Raw genomic sequence first — 21,091 nt, forward strand, 5'->3', positions numbered from 1 at the left:
TAAACTTCCTACATTTTTTTGGTGCAGAAATCTACTGGCTTGAACGGGGATTCTTCTGCAGTAATATTTCAGTCCAACGGTAGATCTTACACTGCCATCATGTGGTCGAACAGTTAGACCTGCAGCTGAGACAAAATGAACTAAAACTGAAGCAGAAGAACATGTGGAGTGCCCTGAGGTTTTTGGTTACCGTGTCTAAACTGGATAATACGGACAATACGGACATTAGAAAACAGATGACATTCACCCACGATTCATGATGGATGCTCTTCATAAATAATAAATGATAGAGCCAGAGGTTGTGAGCATTTGTACCCTTGATTTTTGGTACATAGTCCAGGGAGACAAGTAATTTAAAAAAATATGTAAACCAGGGCATTTGCATTTAGAGGTATATTGACTGACTTAGATTTTTCTGGCTGTGGGTTAGTTAGGATTCTTTATATTTTAGGTTGTGTAAAATGTTTTTTTTAAATGTTGTTTTTTTTAGAAAAGTCTGCGTTAACTCAGTTTGTATTTAGCAGAATCCCCTTTAAACTGTGTAACTTGGGTCAAATGTTTTGCTGGAATTTCGGTTCATTTTTCCTGGAGCTTCCAGTGGAGCTCAGTCGAGTTTCTGGACCTTCAGCTTCACACGTCCTTCTTCAGAGCTGGCCACACATTTTCAGTTGGCTTAAGCCGGTAAGGGTTTCGTAATGGCCACTCCAATACCATCATTTTATCTTTAAGCCACTTGGTCGTATGCTTGTACTCATTGTCCATTTGGACGACCTGTTCACACCCAAACTGTAACATTTTGGTTGATGATTCAAGATTTTGGTCCATCCATTAGTGATCCAGTGCTAAATTGCACATCTCATTCTAATACACGTTCATCTCCGGAACACAAAAGCCACCCCCTTCTTGAGCCGTATGACGGCTGTGTGCGTTATTTGTGTTATTGATTGCTGAGATAAATGTGGGACTTTCTGACATCTGGAAATGGAAGACGAGGATGAGCCAGACTTGTGAAGGTCCGCTTTTCTTTTACTGATGTCTTGGTGGATATTTTCCATGCCATAATGCAATGAGGACATTGTGCTTGACCATGTGCCTTTAAAGTGTATCAGCATCCTCCACATCTTCTTCTACACTCAACATCACGACACGGTGCATTTATCGTACCTCAAGAGTCAGTTAGGGAAGGTTGTAAAGCTGATTAAAAGAGATTAAAGCCAGAGACGAAGGGGTTGGAGTGCAACGGCAAGGCTGACTCCACCCTCTTAAACTAGATGCTATGAATAAAACTGTCGAAGACATGGTTGAAAAATGTAGATTTGTAGCATATCCTTGTAGAATTTTAATCAAATCATCTTACAGACTAAATAAAGACTCAATAAAACTTTTTCAACAGGGCCTAATGCCACCAACCCCCCCAAGAGTGCCATTTGTTGTCAAAGAGTGAAGGAGTATATGTTGAAGTAACTGCATATTTTTATTGTGTTAATCAAAAACAATTCGACATGACATTTCACAAGGACCTGGGAGTATTACAGTGCACCACGTTAACTTTGGCCTTTGAACCTTCAGCTACACACCTCTAAACTCCATGTTCCCTTGCCATATTATACAGAGCTCTGCTCCACCCCAAAACATTCACACACAGACCCACATCAAGCACAACACACACTTCTCTCCTGCAGACACACACACACACACACACTCACACGCGCGCGAGCATCTCCTTGTGGGCCACTGAAGGTGCATCACATGGCATGGGAGACAACAGGAGCGTCGACTGGTGGGCCGTTTGAACTACAAAGACTGTAACTGGACACCGTCTCGAGGAAGAGCTTCTCCGTCAGCTGGGATGCACAGAATGTTGAGGACGAGTCCTCAGAACATGAACGACACAGATGTAAATCTACATTTTATAAGAAAAAACAAAACTCAACCACAACATATCAGCTTATCTTTGCACATAAATACATAGGAATAATAATAATAATAATAATAATAATAATGATAAGAATAAGAATAATAATATTCAACATTGTGCTTTCTTTCCCTCACTCTCTCACCACCTGACTATTGTCAAACGCATTAACCACTAACATTAGTCATGCAAGTTCAAGCAAAAAACAACAGCTGGCTTAAAAGGGACACTCAGGCAAGTTTGACATCACTAATGAAGTAAATTTGTCTTTAACCAAAAACAATTCTGTATATTTCTATATATATATATATATATATATATATATATATATATATATATATATATATATATATATATATATATATATAATTTAGTGAAATAGTAGTCTCAAATTGTTTTTTTTTTCTTGTTTAAGGCGATATGCAAACATTTTGTGAATTAACTTATGTGCTGTCAGTGCCAGAGTTTGAGGTGTTCATCCAATAACCCGGTCTGAGAAAACCCCCTCGAACCTAGAGTGAATTAGCCAGCGCATGTTTTACAATCAGCTTTCAAGACCTGAAGTTCTTCCTTGGTGTAATCTAGCTGAAAAGATGTGGCTCTGCATGGTGTGTAGGACTCTCCCCAATGCCAACTATAGACTTTCAATGCATATTCGGAGATTTGTTTTCTGCAGGAAGGCAGGCGATCTACTGTAAGAGTGTGTGACACCGAATGAGGGAGGTTCAGATACATACAAATCTGGCCCCTACGCTCGTTACTGAACGTGTACGGTTCACATGCAAGGCATCAAATGTGAGGGGTGCACGCTCTCGATATTTCAGAGGAGCTTGCAGGTGAGACCAACCGAGTGCGCAACAAAAGCGCAGTAGAAGGAAAATAAATTGTTAGTGCTATGAATATGCTTGTGAAAAAATAAAAAATACCTTTTTTCTAGGAATAAATGTGCTGGGGAAGGCATTACAAAACTGGTCACCACAGGTGACGTCTACGGCATGTCATCGTCTTGACAGCTAAAATTAACTCAAGCATAACAGTTGGCAAACAGAACTGGCTGGTTGAAACCAAATGTCCAGCTGACACAGGAATATCCAGATATCAAGTTATTAGGACCTAGCATCTGATGACGGGAAGCTTTCAAATTTGGCTGTACGAAGCAATCATGTTAGCTGCTGGTCCCTGGTTCGTCACGCTGTTGACTAAGTCACCGTGGAGATTTGGGGTGCTACACTTACTCACGCTGCCCTGCCTACTGGCTCAACACTACAATCCCTTGTATCCTCTGAAGACTGTTATCTGCCATTTTACAATATTTTACCATAAGCTGTGATGCAGCAGTTTGGATGCATGAATTTACTATGGTAAATACTCATCAATATAAGAACATTTTGGAGTCGTTTGGAATATTTTTCTGTCATGAAGGCTAGCTGGAGCCATCCCTGCACTCTCTCAGATACACAAACAAAATAATTTACCCTCTTATGAGCAAATGACAGCAAATAAGCCACTTTCCAAAACATAGGCGTATTTAAATACGGGCACAGGTATTTTTCTGCCATTCAGTCTTTTTTTTTTTGTTTGTAGCGACTTCTGTCTCCTGTCTTGTTGAATGTGGTGTCCAAAATGCAGAGTTTCCTCTTATAAAGTTGTCAGTAAGCTCAGTTTAGTTAATTACATATCTGTTAAGAAGGCGTATATAAATAACAACGACAATGATTGTGAACAGGTCACATCCACACACGGGTCTAGTTTGTGCTGCTTTCTCTTAGCCAGATGTAAAGGAATGAAGTCACTAAATTCAATTTAACCCAATTTCATTTAAAACCATGATGCTTGGTGGCAGCAGCACAAATCAGACACATCTTCAATGTAAAAATCTTGATATTTAATAACTAGAAAACATTAATCCATGTTTTATCTTACAAGGCCAGCCAGTTGCTTTCTTTTGTGTGAATATTATATGACAAATTTACCACTACTAGGCTCTTCATCCAAGCCTGTACAGACAATGAACACTAGGGGGCAGCCTACGCACACCATGTTAGCACAGACGAGCAACAAACAAGGTTTGTTTACAGATAATAATACACAGAGAGAGATTAGACCAAGACATGGAGAAGGAAGACCTCAAAGTACTAACTTTTCATTATGTAGAGATGACATCTTTAAGCAGCAAAAGTCAACAGTGTTTGAAAAGTTTCTCTTTTTTTTCTTTTTACAAACAGTGGAAATGTTTTGTGGGCAGCACAGAGGAGCGGGTTCCTGTGCATTTTGCCATGCTAAACTAACAATCTGCAACTCACACGCTTGCATATCTATTAAATCACACACAATTTATGCAAGGACAGTGTAAAAGAAATGAAATATCGCTGAGAATGCAGAAAAACAAAATCATAATCTCACTCATAAATATCATGCTAATATATATATATATTTATATATATATACTGTATATATATACTGTACTGTAGCCCAGGAACACGGGTTGTCATACGTGGACTCTGATATAAAACTGTCCTCTTCCTTTTTATCCTGCTCATCTCGGTGATTCTCCTCACACTTATGCTTAAAGGGATGCGCCAACATTATTGCAGCCAACGCCAGAGTCCTGGCCTCTCCAGTAAACCCCCACTAGCCAAGCTTAGTGTAGTTACTGGAAGTGCATTGCTAGACTTAAGTGACACGTTCTCCCTTATACATTCACCTTGTGTAGAGATAACTATGTAAAGTGAGATATCAGACTTGTAAACATAAGAAGCTACTGTAAATTTAGGGAAGCGCTGCTACCTGAACGTGCCATCTGAGCATTCGAGAAGTCAGTGATGTCTGTCGGATTGGCTGAGCAGTGTTTCTCTGGTGTGTTCTAGCCTGAAAAGACGTGGCTCTGGATCATTTGTCTCAGAGTAACCGTTATAGTATGATAACTGTGCTCTTACAAAGTCAGCCATAGTTAGCGATCACGTTAGCTCGCAACAATAGAGTTTACAGCTGTGTCTTTGAGTGTCGTGTGGGATCACTTCGCAGAAATGAAAATATAGTTCCTTGTATGCATCTGTTTATAAGAATACCTCATTTTACATAGTTATATCCACACAAGGTAAAAATATAGACCTACTGTAAGCAACTTGTAGCAATCCGCCACAGCATCTGTGCTATGCCAAGCTAATGAAGGCTTACCCAGATATACTGTATGTTAATTCAATGTTGAATAATGGTCCAAAAGGTTGATCAACTATCAAACAACCATCGAATTCTAATGCCATGTTTAATCAATGTTAAATCAACGTTTTTTGTTTGTCGCCGACCAGGCTTCAACATGGCTTCACTGTTTCTGCTTAACCATATTTCAACATTGATTGACTCATATTTTGCTATGTGGGTATCGAGAATGGGTTACTGGATTCACAGATGAGAAGGTGGCCATTTACCCTCTCACGAACCTCTCGGATTGACCTCAAATAAGCTAATTTCCAAAGATGTTGACATACACCTTCGATGTTACCTCATAAAATACCGAACACAGCAAATTTTGGACAATTTTTATAGGTTATACGTTTTGTTGGTTATTTCTTTTCTTTTTCGACTAAGCACACCTCCAGTGTTTCCCATAATATTAGTATAGGTGAGATCAATGGTTAGCTTTCATTAAATTCTCATTTAGATCTTTATTTTGCTTTCATGGAATGATTTATTTTGATGTTTCTTTTGGCTTTCATTGTTTTCTCTAAGCATCTCATCTTGCTCTCACATCATGGGACGCGAGTAGATTTTCCACTACTCGCTATCTAGTGGTTTGGACCAGCAACGTAACACGTACATATCATATTTGGCAGATATGAAAGCTCTCTAACTATGACCACCTGCAATGTTTTGTGTGACATGCCTCAATGTGCCAAGGAAACTCTTAAAACAAAAATAAAAATGAACAAAATAAGCGGCTTTCCACATGCTGATTTGTTCCACAGGTGCAAGCATCTCTTTTTGATTGCGTTATGTAATAAAACACACAAAATGTATGAAAAGTGGGATGGAAATATGTGCACCAATTGGATCACAGGAAGATGAACAGTCTGTCCATTATTCGGGTTTCACAAAATGCTAATCTTCCTGCACGTTTGTGCAATTAAACATAAATACCATCTTCACGTTTTTCCAGTTACAGACCAAACTTTTTCAGTATGTTCCAGTTGTCACATTGCTCCATGTTTCTCCTCACTTGTGTCTGCTACACCAGTGTGAAATCTTTGGGCGAGAGAGTTCATCCAAAAATTTGGGTTACTTTTTTTTTGAGCCAGCGACCTACTGTACTAAACACAGGAACCGTGTAGCTGGTTTCTAATAGGTTTTAAGATGTGCTCACTGTGCGTGAACATGGCTTCCATCTATCAGCGAAGGAAATGAACAGGGTGAGTGTACATTTATTGCCCACGGATGGATGTACTCCCAAATATCTGCTATACACTCAAGGTTTCTAGTGAAATGGTGTAAAGGGATCGTGCAGAATCAGTTTGAGCAGTAAGGCAGCACATGCAGGGGCTGGTCAAAGGGATGAGGACTTGGGATGGTGTACCATATAGTAGTGGGGCATCCACAGATAAATATATACATTAAAAGAGGTGCTGTGTCTGAGTGTGTTTATGTGTGTGTTTGTGTGTGTGTGTGTGTATCTGTATATCTTAACACCTCCATGAGTTCTCAGTCTGTTTCTTTCATTGTCCTCCCTCTTGTATCAGTCACTCTTTTCTCCCTCCATCTCTTTCTCTCCATCATTACTCCCCTGCACTGCGTGGGGCCCGAGGGTTCGGTTTTCCATCGTGGGTCCTGCGGTTTCTCCCCTTCCTGATCTCCTGGAGATGCTTCCACTTCTTGTTAGCAGGGCGGACAGCCGTAGCCAGAGGCAGGATGTCCCTCCCCGGGGCGGGAAAACTCTTAACCGCCTGGTCACTACCGGCGTTTTTGCGTGCCCAAACTTGCTCGCAAATCTGGTCAACGGTGCTTAGGTTGGGGTGGTCCACCAACTGCATGAAGTCCCGGTACCAAAGCTTCTGATTGGTCATTGAGGACCCGCCTCCGCTGCGGGGTTCTAATCGAACAGAGGCGTCCAAAGGTAGATTGGAGGAGGATGTTGAAGGTACAACATCCAAAGTGATGCCTAGTAATGTTTGGGTGAAGCCATGCTCCATAGCGTGACACTGGTAGATGCCGATATCTCTCTTTAGGACACGGCGAATCAGGAGGCCCCTGTCTGTCTGGAGGATGCGTTCATCTAGACGTACCTGGAGGCAAAAAAACACGATTCATTTCATTTTCTAAACACTTTTTCCGAGTACCTTTTCCTATCGTTTTATCAGTAGTTTCAAAAGGCAGAACATTTTGTAAGTAGTAATGGTGTTTGTTATCCATCACACTTCGTACAAATGTCATGAGTAATAGTAATGGAGAGCAGAAAAAAAAGGTATTTTGTGATTTGTTAAAGGAACAAAACACTTTTGTGAAATTGGATGACTCTTTACGAATTATCCTGGTTATCATCGTTTGTTTACCACCATCCTTCTCACCTCTTCTCGGGGGTTCTGTAGATGTTTCTGGAAGGTCCATGTGACTCGAGCTTGAAGGGATTTGGGGATGCACTCCAAGAAGGTGCTACTTCCTTCAACTCCATACAGCTTTTTCTCTGCAACCCGGTGCTTATGGTGGTCTGTGGGGGGCAGCAAAGACAAGGGTATTATAGTTATACTATCTCCATGTACACTCAGGAGACAGGACAGAACAGGACAGATCAATGCTGATTTTTTAGGGGATAAAAATTTTAAAAAAGTTTTGATAAATACAGAATTGTCTGATACATATTTTAATCATTGAAAGATAGAGAAAGAATAATTTGTCATCACAAGATCACTGCAACTGGTCTCAACACTGTTCATTAGCAGTAAATCATGAGAGCTCCTACATGGCTGATGGAGACATTTGGGCCAAGCTCTCATTATAATGGCTTCCAGTTTGAACACTTGGGAAAAGTGAAGTGACTTGATTCTGACATTTTATTGCATTTAAAATGATTGACATCTAAAACCCTTGAGGGCTTTGCTCCTTCTTGTCCCAGCTCAGTTTCAGTTCCCATGAGGCACTGGACACTTTCCTCATTCTGCTTTCTTTTCTTCTTGTGCATGGATCTGTCATTATTACTGTAAATAATAATATGTCTCATAGGCAGGTACCTCAGAACTACTCTGTGAAAATTTAAGTCTCTTTCTTGTCCACTCATCACTGAATCTCATCAAGCATGGAAAACCAGCTGTGCCCAGTTTTGCTCCATTATGGATGGGTTTGTATTTGTCAGATTACAATTTACTTGAAAATTTTAAGATCATATGGGAAATTCCTGGTAATCTGCCCATTTAAAGACGCATTTTATTGGCATCTCTGGTCCTTTTTGCTGTTATCTTTTTAATGAGGATGGTTAAATTGTGCTATTCAAATTCTAACATGGACCTCAGCTCATATATGGCTGAATTATTGTCTGCCAGCTTGATTGATATTTATATCACTCCGCCACCTCTGAATGCCGAATATACAGTAGTATATGAGACTGAAGGCCTAGTGAGAGTGGTACATAAATAAATATACTGCGTACATTGACTAAAATAGCTGCACGGCCACATGGCAGTCTGAGAGTGGCGCTTCCTCACCTGATGGGACCCAGAGATCAGATTCAACTGGTTGAGGCAAATGGCCACCCTTCTTGAGCCTGGTTGTACTAGTGGTTTCTTCCTGTTAATACAGAGTTGTTCCTCTCTACTGTCGCCTTGTGCTTGCTCAGGACATGTGACTGCACCAAGACGTTCAGTGGAATTTTTGGGCTCCTTGTCTAGGCTTTTTTTGGTTTTTAATCATATGCATTTTTAACTGCAATTGGAATGAACTGAATTGGAATAAAATTGGACTGAACTGAACCATATTTACCTACACTTTCTATGTAAAGTGTCATGAGAAGACTTTTGCAACTTGGCGCAGGGCAAAAAGGCGATTAAAAAGGTGATAGCGATTGCTATCTACAATAGGAACAGCTGTATATGTGTTTCCCTCCTAATCTTAATCTCAGGAAAAAGAACTCAAAGACTTATAAAGAGGGAGAGAAATCAACCCTCTAACAACCAGCGGTGAACAGCTTACTGGGGAAACAATGGTGTGCAACCTGCCAGGCAGCCAGCACTTTAGCGCACGGCTAATCACATCAGAGACAATTACACTGACCTTCATTAGTTTTGCACAACTCGGCTTGCATGCCACATGATGTAATCGTATTACTAAGGAGCTCCTTCAGTTTGAGCGATTAGCCTGATTTAGTTGTGTGACAGAAAGACTGATAGCAGCAGAATGGTGGCATTGTGGTCTGGAAAGACGGAGGTCACAAGGGCGAAAGAGAGAGGGAGGTATTTTGGATGTTTCGGCATGGGGACAGTAAGATGTAAAATGCCACGAGTTTCCACGTTATGTCAGACCATACGTTTGCAGCAGAGAGCCTTTTAAACCAGTAATTTATTAAGACAACGAGCGTCAATGACAAGTCAACACAGTATAAAATATTTTAGAAGTGTAGTGATGGTGCAGAAATGTCACCTCCAGAGCAGAGGGTGTTTGGGTCTCCATTCCTCACATCTTGGCGGCGGAAACGTCTGTGAAGAGTCATACCAATTAGTATAAGAGGGTTCAGTTCTACGGTACTTGCAGGTCATTTTTTCTCTCAGTAAGTAGCAGTCATGCATTTGTCATACAGGCTGTCACAGACCTCTTTGTGTTTGGCAGGTAGCGAGTACAGGATGTCCCGTCCCAGGCGCAGTACGGGTCTCTGGCCAGGCAGCACTCGGCGCAGGCCTTCCCGTACACACTGCAGCGGTGGAGGGGGACTTGGACGATGCCTGTGTCGGAGCCGACATACAGCTGTTGCTGTGAAAACACACACATGGCAGAAGGAAACATTTTATAAGAGCGTTTCAGAGTGATCAGCGTTAAAACCAACTTGATGCTAGCACTTTGGGACTGATGGCTTTTGCAATTGATTATTCTTCCACATGCATTTAAAGTAATCATTCTGATCTGATACGGCTTCCAACAACAGGACGGTTTTCTGATTTTCTTTAATTACTGTGTATCATCTCTGTTGTGATGCAAACCTTAAAAAAGGATTGTTTAATTTTATTTTTTCATGATGAATAAAGGTCTGCCGATGGGATCTGAGTAACAAAGCAAACCTACCCGTTTGGAGGATATCTGCATGTTGATGATAGACGAGGCGTCCTGCAGAACAGAAGACATACAGCACGTTGAATAATTTTTGAACGATTATTAGCAACTGTACACAACAAATTAAGAAAAAGAGAGTCATAATTAGATCAATTATCCTTGATTTTTTGAGGCCAAATCCAGCAATATCAGCTAAGGGCTTGTCAGCCTTTAAATGTCCTGGAACATCAGACTGCTTGAACTGATCCTGGAACCTTTTGCCTGGATGGGAATTACATTCAAAAAGGAAGCGCATCTTCTTTTAGTTGTAAATCTAGTTGTAAATCTAGTTCTGGAGAAGAAAAAAAAGGTCCCCGCTACTTCTAAAAGGAGACGGTATGAAAAGACACAAAATGCCGGAGTTAGGAGTCAGCCTGGCCAGCTATAATCACTCAGTTTTTGGAAATTCTCTCCAGTAAAATGGGTCTGATACGGGGTCTGATATGAATCTTTAATAACGCCAACGTTAATAACAACATGTCTTTTGTTGATACTAGACTGGTTGTCGCTCCACATCACATGCTTCCTTTCTGTGATTGGTTGTATGTCTACTGAGGTCTGAAAACATGACTGTTTCAGCTTTACATAACAGATCCAAACCCAGGTCCACTTTTATCACATCGTTCTACCTTGACGGTACCTTGGAAGCAGAAACCGTACAGCTGTAACATTGATTTAAAAAAAGGCAAACCCCGCAGAAGAGGGGGTGGGAGTTGAATTAACCCTAAAACTATCTGGTTTGAACAGAGCTGTGAAGACATGGTTGAAGAGGAAACATTTACAGTTTTTCTCTTCAGTATTTTTACCAAAATGTGCAAGAAATATTTGAATAATACTTCAGGAAATAGTACCGGCTCTTTAAAAGACGACACAAGTATAAGTTATATGTTTAAATAGTTGTTGTTATTTTAAATACAGGTGTTAAAAGTACAGGTTCCTTCATTCATCTGAGGTACTTTGTAATAGTACTTTGGACTATTTTCAATAGGAATTTAAAGATTTTTTTGTTTTGCTTTGTTATTTGTCCTTTGGACATGTATGACTTTATAACCACAATGTCAAACATTCCAACATTTTTCCATGATAACTGGGTGAATGACTTGTTTATAAATTAAAAATTTTCCGGACGGTTGAATATATGACCTTTTGCTTGAAATATCAGCATGATAAGAGCTTTAATTATAAGCGCCCATCAATAAGCTGTATGTGGTATTTTAAGTTACGCTGTAATCCATAAATATGGATAGAAATAATTTATAAAGCTATGTACTATCAAGTAGTAAGTGTACTTTTCTCTACAATGAATTAGCAGTATCATAATATTCTTACTCTGAAAACTTCCAGTTCTTCCAGTAGAAGTTCCTCCATGTTGTTCCAGCTTTCCTTGGGGACATTAATCACCTTGAGAACGGTCCCTTTATCTGGAAGAACGCAGGAAAGATCTTCAGCACACTGTCGTTACTGTTCATTTTAAATGTGTAGAGGAAGCAGAGTATTCACCTGTGCCAATAAACATGACGTCATACTGTCCGTCAGCAGCATTGACTCTGTCCACAGCGATCTGGGTGAAGCTGTAGTCCACGTTGGTCCTGACGAAGACGGGCCGCCGGCTCATGGGATAGACCGGGTTGTACATCAGAGGGTGGTGACGCGCAAACTGAATTACGTCATCTGGGAAGCCTTTTGTGGACTCAAAACTCCCAAATGTCTTGCTGGGACACTAAGAGAAGAAAGGAAAGTGTTTTGTCATCACTTTTGAGACTCTTCCATTTCCTTTACCTCTGCACATATATATGTGACTGGACAAACTCGACTAGAAATTGTGACTCATCAGCTTTCCAGCTGGATTGAAACCCGCTAAGCCACAGTCCATCAGGCCACAGTGGGCTGATTATAGTGTGACGGGTTTCAGGGATTTACTCCAGGTCACAGTCCAGCATCTCACCGTAATAGAAATTCCAGTCCGGGATTTTCTGAATACTAAAGTTTACTTTAGCACCATGTGCTGTCCATATTCAATGCCCCTACGTTTTGACCTTCTCAGCTTACTCATTAAGTTTGATCTGATCCACGCACTTAAAATCAGAATCTGCTTCACAAGCTGTTTCGCAGAATTTCACTTGTAATTACGCTCACTCTCTTAAAATTCTGCTACTTTTACAACCCAATGAGGTGATGATGGTGTGATGGAGGTTTCACTGCGGGCCAAATAGACTTGCTGTTCTGCAGTAATACAGTGGCGATTGTTCTGCTGTGGTGGTAGCAGCTGAAGCTCAGAATAACAAATCCTGCTGATGCTACGCTTGTGTGCTTAGCACCATGTAATTGCTTTAATATTGATTAGGAGACTGTGGAAGAGTTTGTTGGGTTTTTTTGTAGGGGGGGAGATACATTTAACACTTAGGCTCTTCTACTATCTAGCCGTGGTTTTCGAATGGATATAGTAGGCTTATGTCAGTTAGCTTTGTCTTGCTGAAAGATGCAAGGCCTTCCTTAAAAAAGACGTTGTCTGGATGGGAGCATTTATTGTTTTAAAACCTGTACATAACTGCACATTCCATAGGCACTAATACACCACCAGACCTTCGGATATGAAGGTTTTTAAACAAACCACATGGCCCTTCTCTTTTTTTTTGTAGTTTTGAGGATGTGGCACCCAAGACTTCAAAAAGAAAATTAAAATTCTTCTAAACCCCCCCCTATGTTGTTTTATGCACTGTAAACATATGTTTTATATAAGACTGTTCCATGCTAACCATACACATATGTTCTTTTCCTGCCCAAAGCTATGTTCATTTTGGTCATCTTTCTATAATACTCTCTCAAAAGCCCTTAATAAACCGGTGGATTCTAGCCCTTTAATTTCTATTTTTGGTGTACCTGAAGATTTTAATAGTTTTACTAAGAAGGAGATTAATATAATTGCTTTTTCCTCTCTTGTAGCTCGTAGACGTATTCTACTTCAATGGAAGGACCAAAAACCTCCATCTCCCAATTCTTGGTTGAAAGACCTGATGTCATTTTTATATTTAGAGAAAATTAAATATGGTATTAGGGGTTGCTCTGATAAGTTTTCTTATATTTGGGAACCTATTCTTTCTTTTGTTAATTCTTTGGCATCCTTGGAAGATTAATTTAATCTGATTTAACTTAATTACAGAGAAGTATGATATTGCTAACCATGTCTCATTTTTTTAAGGGTTCCTCTTATGTCAGTTTATTTAAATGTTTATTTAGTTATCTTATTTTTATTTATTTTTTATTTTATTTTATTTTTTTTAACTTTTTTTGTTGCTGCTGTTTTGCGTGTCCTGTATTTTAATTTATTACTTTATTTTTCCTATTATTATTGTCTTCAGTCAGAGTTTGATTGGTAATCGGTACTTACTTTGGGACCTGTTTATAATTACGTATTTTGCAGTGTGTGTGTTTTGGGGTGTTTGTTATGTTAAGTTTTGTGTCCTTATTTATTTTATTTATTTATTTATTTTTTTTATTTTATTTATTTATTTATTTATTTATTTTTTGAGTGTGTATGGTAAAATATAAAACGGGGTATTCTGTCGAACCCTTTAAAAGAAATGTTTATTGTGTAATATAATTTACATGGATTACCCAATAAAGAAACATGTTAAAAAAAAAAGACTGTTCCATGAAATTCCAACTGAGGTTATCAACATACCATTCCTGGGCGGGGATAGGGGACTTTTCCCTGGAAGGGGACCCACTGGTAGTTGGGTCCCTCTTTGTGAGCAAAGGGGCCCAGGAAGGCCCTCCGGATGTCGTTCATTGAGTAGAGACACACAGCCGAGCCTTTAAACACACTGCTGCTGGGAGACAGGGGAGCAGGGTTAGACACACTGAACAAACACACTGCATGTATGCTCTTCGTCTTTTTTCTCAACTCTCACTCTCTTGCACACATGCAGACACATTTTTATGTGCACAAACAAACACGTGTCATGTGAATGGACCTGGAGGTGGAGAAGACGGTGTAGACCAGAGGGTTCTTTCTGTCCCTCGTCTGCAGCAGGAACACATCGCCTGAGGACGAACAAACACAGTGGGGTCAGGTGGCGTTGGTCCGGAGCTCAAAGGTCAGGAGAAAGATAAACAGAGCCCAATGGACGCGTCTGACCACTCTAAAGAAACATTTAGCTGATTACTGAAGGTCATGACATGGAACTAAAGCCAATTACGATGCATGTAGATGTAGTACGAAGTGAAATTAATATGAACTAATGTTAGTCTTTTCAAAATGTTGTTTCTTGTCCTCCCATGAACAAAGATGCATCTCAGTCTCAACCCATTTTGAAGAAAATACAGAACTTTACTAAATCCAGGCAGGTAAAAATAAGCATATTTTTCCAGAAGATTAACTTCTTCAGTTTAAACTCATGTTTTCACAGCAGAGTCTTCTGTTTTTGGCCTCAGGTATAATCATTGTTGAGATAAGAGGCTCATTGTTCACGTGGAGGAATGAGTGGCAGACGCAGCCTGAGGTGGGGTAAGTGTTCGGACAAAGCTAGTTAGACTTAGTTAACCTTACACTCCATCATGAGATGAGCACAAAGGCAGGTTGTGTTTTGGCCCACAGATATGCTCAGACAGACCTATCAGAGGCATCTTTAGAGATGAAACTCCTGCTGCTGCTGGCCAAACCACATGACTCTAGCTTGAAGAGATATTACATAATATGGAGGTCTAAATTTAGTTATGGGGAAGGTTTTAGTCTAGAATGGGATAAACAAGTCCAAGAAGTTGTTTTGGATTGTTTTTGTTTTTCTGCGCTAATCATTGTTTTAATAGTCTATAATTCTATGTTTAATGTCTGAAAATGTTATTTTAAAGATGTATGTTCTACCTAAACAGTCTTTAACACAAAGGAGTAGCTGTGAAATGTGCAGTTAAGTGCCAGGAGTGCAAATTTTACCTACTTCTTTAATTTGTATACGTCTGATTGATATTTTACTATTTACATCTTTAATTTGTCATTTTAGAAGTTGGCTTGGGATGACAAGTAGCCTATTACTTTGGCACACATTTGGTCATAAGTTATAAAGTTAATTCCCAAATACGGAGAAGAAAAGGACACAGGCATAAAAGTAAAGCTTGTCGCAGCAGACGTTTATACTTGCTGGTTGTTTGTTACACTGTAATTACACCAGCAAACGCTAGGTGGCAGTGCAGGGTTTTCTCTGCAGAATCGAGCTTACCTTTGTTTACTCTCTATATGTAGCTCAATATTAAAAAAAAATGGAGCCAATTTTGTGGCAGTTGGAGCCGATCAATATTGATCAACACTCATTTTTACCGACCCCACAGCAATCACTTTCTATCTGGCTTGAATCCCCAGAAGGCAAGGCAAGGTAGGAAATACGTAAGAGCACATGCAATGCTAAAAATCACATTTGTCGCCAACCCGACGTGTCATAACATCTGGTGGAAGGCACACATCAGGCTACGACCTCATAGTATATAGCCTACAGGACTGTCTCAGAAAATTAGAATATTGTGATAAAGTTCTTTATTTTCTGTAATGCAATTAAAAAAAACAAAAATGTCATACATTCTGGATTCATTACAAATCAACTGAAATATTGCAAGCCTTTTATTATTTTAATATTGCTAATTATGGTTTACACTTTAAGTTTAAGATTCCCAGAATATTCCAATTTTTTGAGATAGGATATTTTTAGGAGTTTTCTTAAGCTGTAAGCCATGATCAGCAATATTAAAATAATAAAAGGCTTGCAATATTTCAGTTGATTTGTAATGAATCCAGAATGTATGACGTTTTTAGGGCCCGAGCACTTGCAGTGCGAAGGCCCTATTGTAATTGCAGGAATTATTATGGGCATGCCAAGTAGTGGCATGACCATATTGCAATCGTCCAGAATGGCCCAAAGGGCAATGCTGCTAGCATGCTAAAGTCGCAAAAGTCCCACTGCGCACCAGCGGGTGTACAGCATGACCCCGCACTGATGTGGAAAAAAAAAATCCCCAAAAAGTAAAACACGGCCGAAAAAATGAGGAAAAACATGAAAATGAAGGCGTAAATTAGTACCCAGAAAAGGTTTCCCTTTTCTTATTTTTATTATGGGCATGCCAAGTAGTGGCATGACCATATTGCAATCGTCCAGAATGGCCCAAAAGGCAATGTTGCTAGGGTTTCGCTAACATGCTAAAGTCGCAAAGGTCCCACGTCACACCAGCGGGTGTAAAGCATGACCCCGCTCTGTTGTGGAAAAAAAAAATCCCCAAAAAATGAAACACGGCCGAGAAAACCTGAAAAATGAAGGCGTTAAATTAGTATCTAGAAAGGTTTCCCTTTTCTTATTATTATTATTATTATTATTATTATTCTTATTCCGCACTTTTTTTCGTCCGTTAATGCGGCCCGAACCGCAACGTGCACCCATGCATGGCATACATCGTTGGATGCGTCTCCATCTTGCCTCGATGGGCATTACTTTTCTCCGTAATAGGGGTTACCGTGGCAACGCTAGTTGCCAAAAAGCAAAAAAAAAGGCGAAAATTCCCGCGCTTATTACTCGGCCGAACTTTATCGTAGAGACATCGTTCAAACTTTGAAACACTCGGCCCGATAGTCTTTAAAGGACCATACAACTTCATCATGCTAGTTATTACGGTTTTTGCGATATTTAACTTTCAATTTAAAAAAAAAATCACTTTTATTTTGGACGCTTGTTGCTAGGCAACGGTTTATCGTACAGACATCATTACAACATTGACCAACCCGGGACGCTTTGTACTGCAACATATTTTAGTCTCGTCATGCTTGCTATTACGGTTTTTGAGATATTCCACATTGTTCATTTTGATGCTAACGGAACTTCGGATGCTTGTTGCGCGGCAACACGGTATCGCAGAGACTTGGTTCCAACGTTAAAAGACTCAGCTTCATGTGGACTACAACATACTGAGGTCTCATTACGCTGTCGTTTACAGCTTTTGAGATATTAAAGCCAAATTGTCCCATTCTATCCTATGGGGCTTGTTACCATGGCAACAAAAACCAATGCATTTGTATGGGGGACCATGTGAATAAACAATCTGTTAATGCTGCCTGAACCGGAATGTGCACCCATGCATGGCATATATCGTTGGATGCGTCTCCATCGTGCCTCGATGGGCATTACTTTTCTCAGTCAAAAGTGTTACCGTGGCAACGCTAGATGCCATAAAGCAAAAAAAAAGGCAAAAATTCAGACGCTTATTGCTCGGTCGAACTTTATCGTAGAGACATCGTTCAAACTTTCAAACACTTGGCCCGATTGGCACTAACGGGCCGTACAAGCTCATTATGCCAATTATTAAAATTTTTGCGATATTGACCTTTCATTTTTTTTTTTTATTTCCATTTGACTTTGGACGCTTGTTGCTAGGCGACAGATTATCGTAGAGACATCGTACAAATGTCCCCTGACTCGGCACGCTGTGGACTTACACATACTCAAATTTCATGAAGCTGGGATTTAAGGAAATTTTATGTCAAAATCCAGGCCAAATGGCCCCATTCATTCGGATGGGGTTTTGTACCATGGTGAAAAAAAAAACCTATCCGTTAACGTAGCCTGAACCGGAACATGCACCCATGCACGGCATACATCGTTAGATTCGTCTCCATCTTGCCTCTATGGGCATTACTATTCTCAGTCAAAAGCGTTACCGTGGCAACGCTAGATGCCAAAAAGCGCGCCCCATTAATAACTATTGGGAGCACAGGAATGAATGAAATACAAGCGTAAAAACACCTCAAACTGACATAGAACCACCCTAAACACAACCACTACAGCCCCAAACCAAAGCAGCGAGAGGGGACGAATGGGCAGTAGGGCATGCCCATATCAAAATTTCCAGAAATTTTCTAGTTATTATTATTATTCCGCACTTTTTTTTGTCCGTTAATACGGCCCGAACCGCAACGTGCACCCATGCATGCCATACATCGCTGGATGCGTCTCCATCATGCCTCGATGGGCATTACTTTTCTCAGTCAAAAGTGTTACCGTGGCAACGCTAGATGCCAAAAAGCAAAAAAAAAGGCGAAAATTCCCACGCTTATTGCTCGGCCGAACTTTATCGTAGAGACATCGTTCAAACTTTGAAACACTCGGCCCGATAGTCTTTAAAGGACCATACAACTTCATCATGCTAGTTATTACGGTTTTTGCGATATTTAACTTTCAATTAAAAAAAAAAATCCCTTTTATTTTGGACGTTTGTTGCTAGGCAACGGTTTATCGTACAGACATCATTACAACATTGACAAACCCGGGACGCTTTGTACTGCAACATATTTTAGTCTCGTCAAGCTTGCTATTACGGTTTTTGAGATATTCCACTTTGTTCATTTTGATGCTAACGGAATTTCGGACGCTTGTTGCGCGGCAACACAATATCGTAGAGACTTTAATTTAATGTTAAAAGACTCGGGTTGCTGTGGACTACAACATACTAAGGTCTCATTACGCTGTCGTTTACAGCTTTTGAGATATTGAAGCCTAATTGTCCCATTCTATCCTATGGGGCTTGTTACCATGGCAACAAAAACCAATGCATTTGTATGGGGGACCATGTGAATAAACAATCTGTTAATGCTGCCCGAACCGGAATGTGCACCCATGCATGGCATACATCGTTGGATGCGTCTCGATCGTGCCTCGATGGGCATTACTTTTCTCAGTCGAAAGTGTTACCGTGGCAACGCTAGATGCCAAAAAGCAAAAAAAAAGGCAAAAATTCTAACGTTTATTGCTCGGCCAGACTTTATCGTAGAGACATCGTTCAAACTTTAAAACACTCGGCCCGATTAGCACTAACGGACTGTACAAGCTCATTATGCCAATTATTACACTTTTTGCGATAATGACCTTTCATTTTTTTCTTTATTTCCGTTTGACTTTGGACGCTTGTTGCTAGGCAACAGATTATCATAGAGACATCCTACAAATGTTCCCCGACTCGGCACGCTGTGGACTTCAACATATTCAAATTTCATGAAGCTGTTATTTAAGGAAATTTTATGTCAAAATCCATGCCAAATGGCCCCATTCATTCGGATGGGTTTTTTTATCACGGTGAAACAAAAACCTATCCATTAATGTAGCCTGAACCGCAACGTGCACCCATGCATGGCATACATCGTTAGATGCGTCTCCATGTTGCCTCGATGGGCATTACTTTTTTCAGTCAAAAGTGTCACCGTGGGGGGCGCTAGATGCCAAAAAGCGCACGCCTTTAATAACTATTGGGAGCACAGGAATGAATGCAATACAACTGTAAACACCTCAAACTGACATAGAACCACCACGAACACAACCACTACAGCCCTAAACCAAAGCAGCGAGAGGGGTCGAATGGGCCGTAGGGCATGCCCATATCAAAATTTCATGAAATTTTCTAGTTATTATTATTATTATTATTCTTATTCCGCACTTTTTTTCGTCCGTTAATACGGCCCGAACCGCAACGTGCACCCATGCATGGCATACATCGTTGGATGCGTCTCCATCGTGATTCGATGGGCATTACTTTTCTCCGTAATAGGGGTTACCGTGGCAACGCTAGTTGCCAAAAAGCAAAAAAAAAGGCGAAAATTCCCACGCTTATTGCTCGGCCGAACTTTATCGTAGAGACATCGTTCAAACTTTCAAACACTCGGCCCGATAGTCACTAAACGACCATAAAACTTCATCATGCTACTTATTACGGTTTTTGCGATATTTAACTTTCAATTTAAAAAAAAAATCTATTTTATTTTGGACGCTTGTTGCTAGGCAACGGTTTATCGTACAGACATCATTACAACATTGACAAACCCGGGACGCTTTTTACTGCAACATATTTTAGTCTCGTCATGCTTGCTATTACGGTTTTTGAGATATTCCACATTGTTCATTTTGATGCTAACGGAACTTCGGATGCTTGTTGCGCGGCAACGCGGTATCGCAGAGACTTTGTTCCAACGTTAAAAGACTCAGGTTGATGTGGACTACACCATACTGAGGTCTCATTACGCTCTCGTTTACAGCTTTTGAGATATTAAAGCCAAATTGTCCCATTCTATCCTATGGGGCTTGTTACCATGGCAACAAAAACCTATGCATTTGTATGGGAGAGCATGTGAATAAACAATCTGTTAATACAGCTCGGACCGCAATGTGCACCCATGCATGGCATATATCGTTGGATGCGTCTCCATCGTGCCTCTATGGGCATTACTTTTTTCAGTCAAAAGTGCTACCATGGCAACGCTAGATGCCAAAAAGCCAAAAAAAAGGCGAAAATTCAGACGCTTATTGCTCGGCCGGACTTTATCGTAGAGACATAGTTCAAACTTTCAAACACTCGGCCCGATTGGCACTAACGGAGCCTAGAACCTCATTATGCCATTTTTTAAAGTTTTTGTGATATTGACCTTTCATTTTTTTTTTAATTTCCGTTTGACTTTGGACGCTTGTTGCTAGGCAACAGATTATCGTAGAGACATCATACAAATGTTCCCTGACTCGGCACGCTGTGACCTTCAACGTATTAAAATTTCATGAAGCTGTGATTTAAGGAAAGTTTAATGTAAAATCCATGCCAAATGGCCCCATTCATTCGGATGGGTTTTTTTAAACCATGGTGGAAAAAAAACCTATCCGTTAACGTAGCCTGAACCGGAACGTGCACCCATGCATGGCATACATCGTTGGATGCGTCTCTATCGTGCCTCGATGGGCATTGCTTTTCTCAGTCAAAAGCGTTACCGTGGGGACGCTAGACGGCAAAAAGCGCGCCCCATTAATAGCTATTGGGAGCACAGGAATGAATGAAATACAACCGTAAACACCTCAAACTGACATAAAACCGCCCCGAACACAA

General features: G+C 40.3%; 1 protein-coding gene across 3 annotated transcripts in view; it reads right to left on the reverse strand.

The window, feature by feature from the left end:
* Positions 1 to 3,778: 3,778 nt before the first annotated feature.
* Positions 3,779 to 21,091, reverse strand: part of sema3b (sema domain, immunoglobulin domain (Ig), short basic domain, secreted, (semaphorin) 3B) — a 127,524-nt gene continuing 110,211 nt past the window's right edge. For 2 of the 3 annotated variants that reach the window (XM_061736605.1, XM_061736604.1), the window contains exons 10-18: positions 14,173 to 14,242; positions 13,881 to 14,028; positions 11,699 to 11,918; positions 11,528 to 11,619; positions 10,172 to 10,213; positions 9,705 to 9,862; positions 9,536 to 9,591; positions 7,474 to 7,613; positions 3,779 to 7,191 (exon numbers count right to left, since the gene is read on the reverse strand). In XM_061736605.1, coding sequence (XP_061592589.1) covers positions 6,685 to 7,191; positions 7,474 to 7,613; positions 9,536 to 9,591; positions 9,705 to 9,862; positions 10,172 to 10,213; positions 11,528 to 11,619; positions 11,699 to 11,918; positions 13,881 to 14,028; positions 14,173 to 14,242 — 1,433 coding nt within the window. In that variant the 3' untranslated portion in view covers positions 3,779 to 6,684. The remainder of the gene's footprint in view (positions 7,192 to 7,473; positions 7,614 to 9,535; positions 9,592 to 9,704; positions 9,863 to 10,171; positions 10,214 to 11,527; positions 11,620 to 11,698; positions 11,919 to 13,880; positions 14,029 to 14,172; positions 14,243 to 21,091) is intronic. The other variant, XM_061736606.1, reaches the window with a different exon arrangement.

Source organism: Cololabis saira, chromosome 12 (genome assembly GCF_033807715.1).
Source record: "Cololabis saira isolate AMF1-May2022 chromosome 12, fColSai1.1, whole genome shotgun sequence".
NCBI classification, from domain to species: Eukaryota; Metazoa; Chordata; class Actinopteri; order Beloniformes; family Belonidae; genus Cololabis; species Cololabis saira.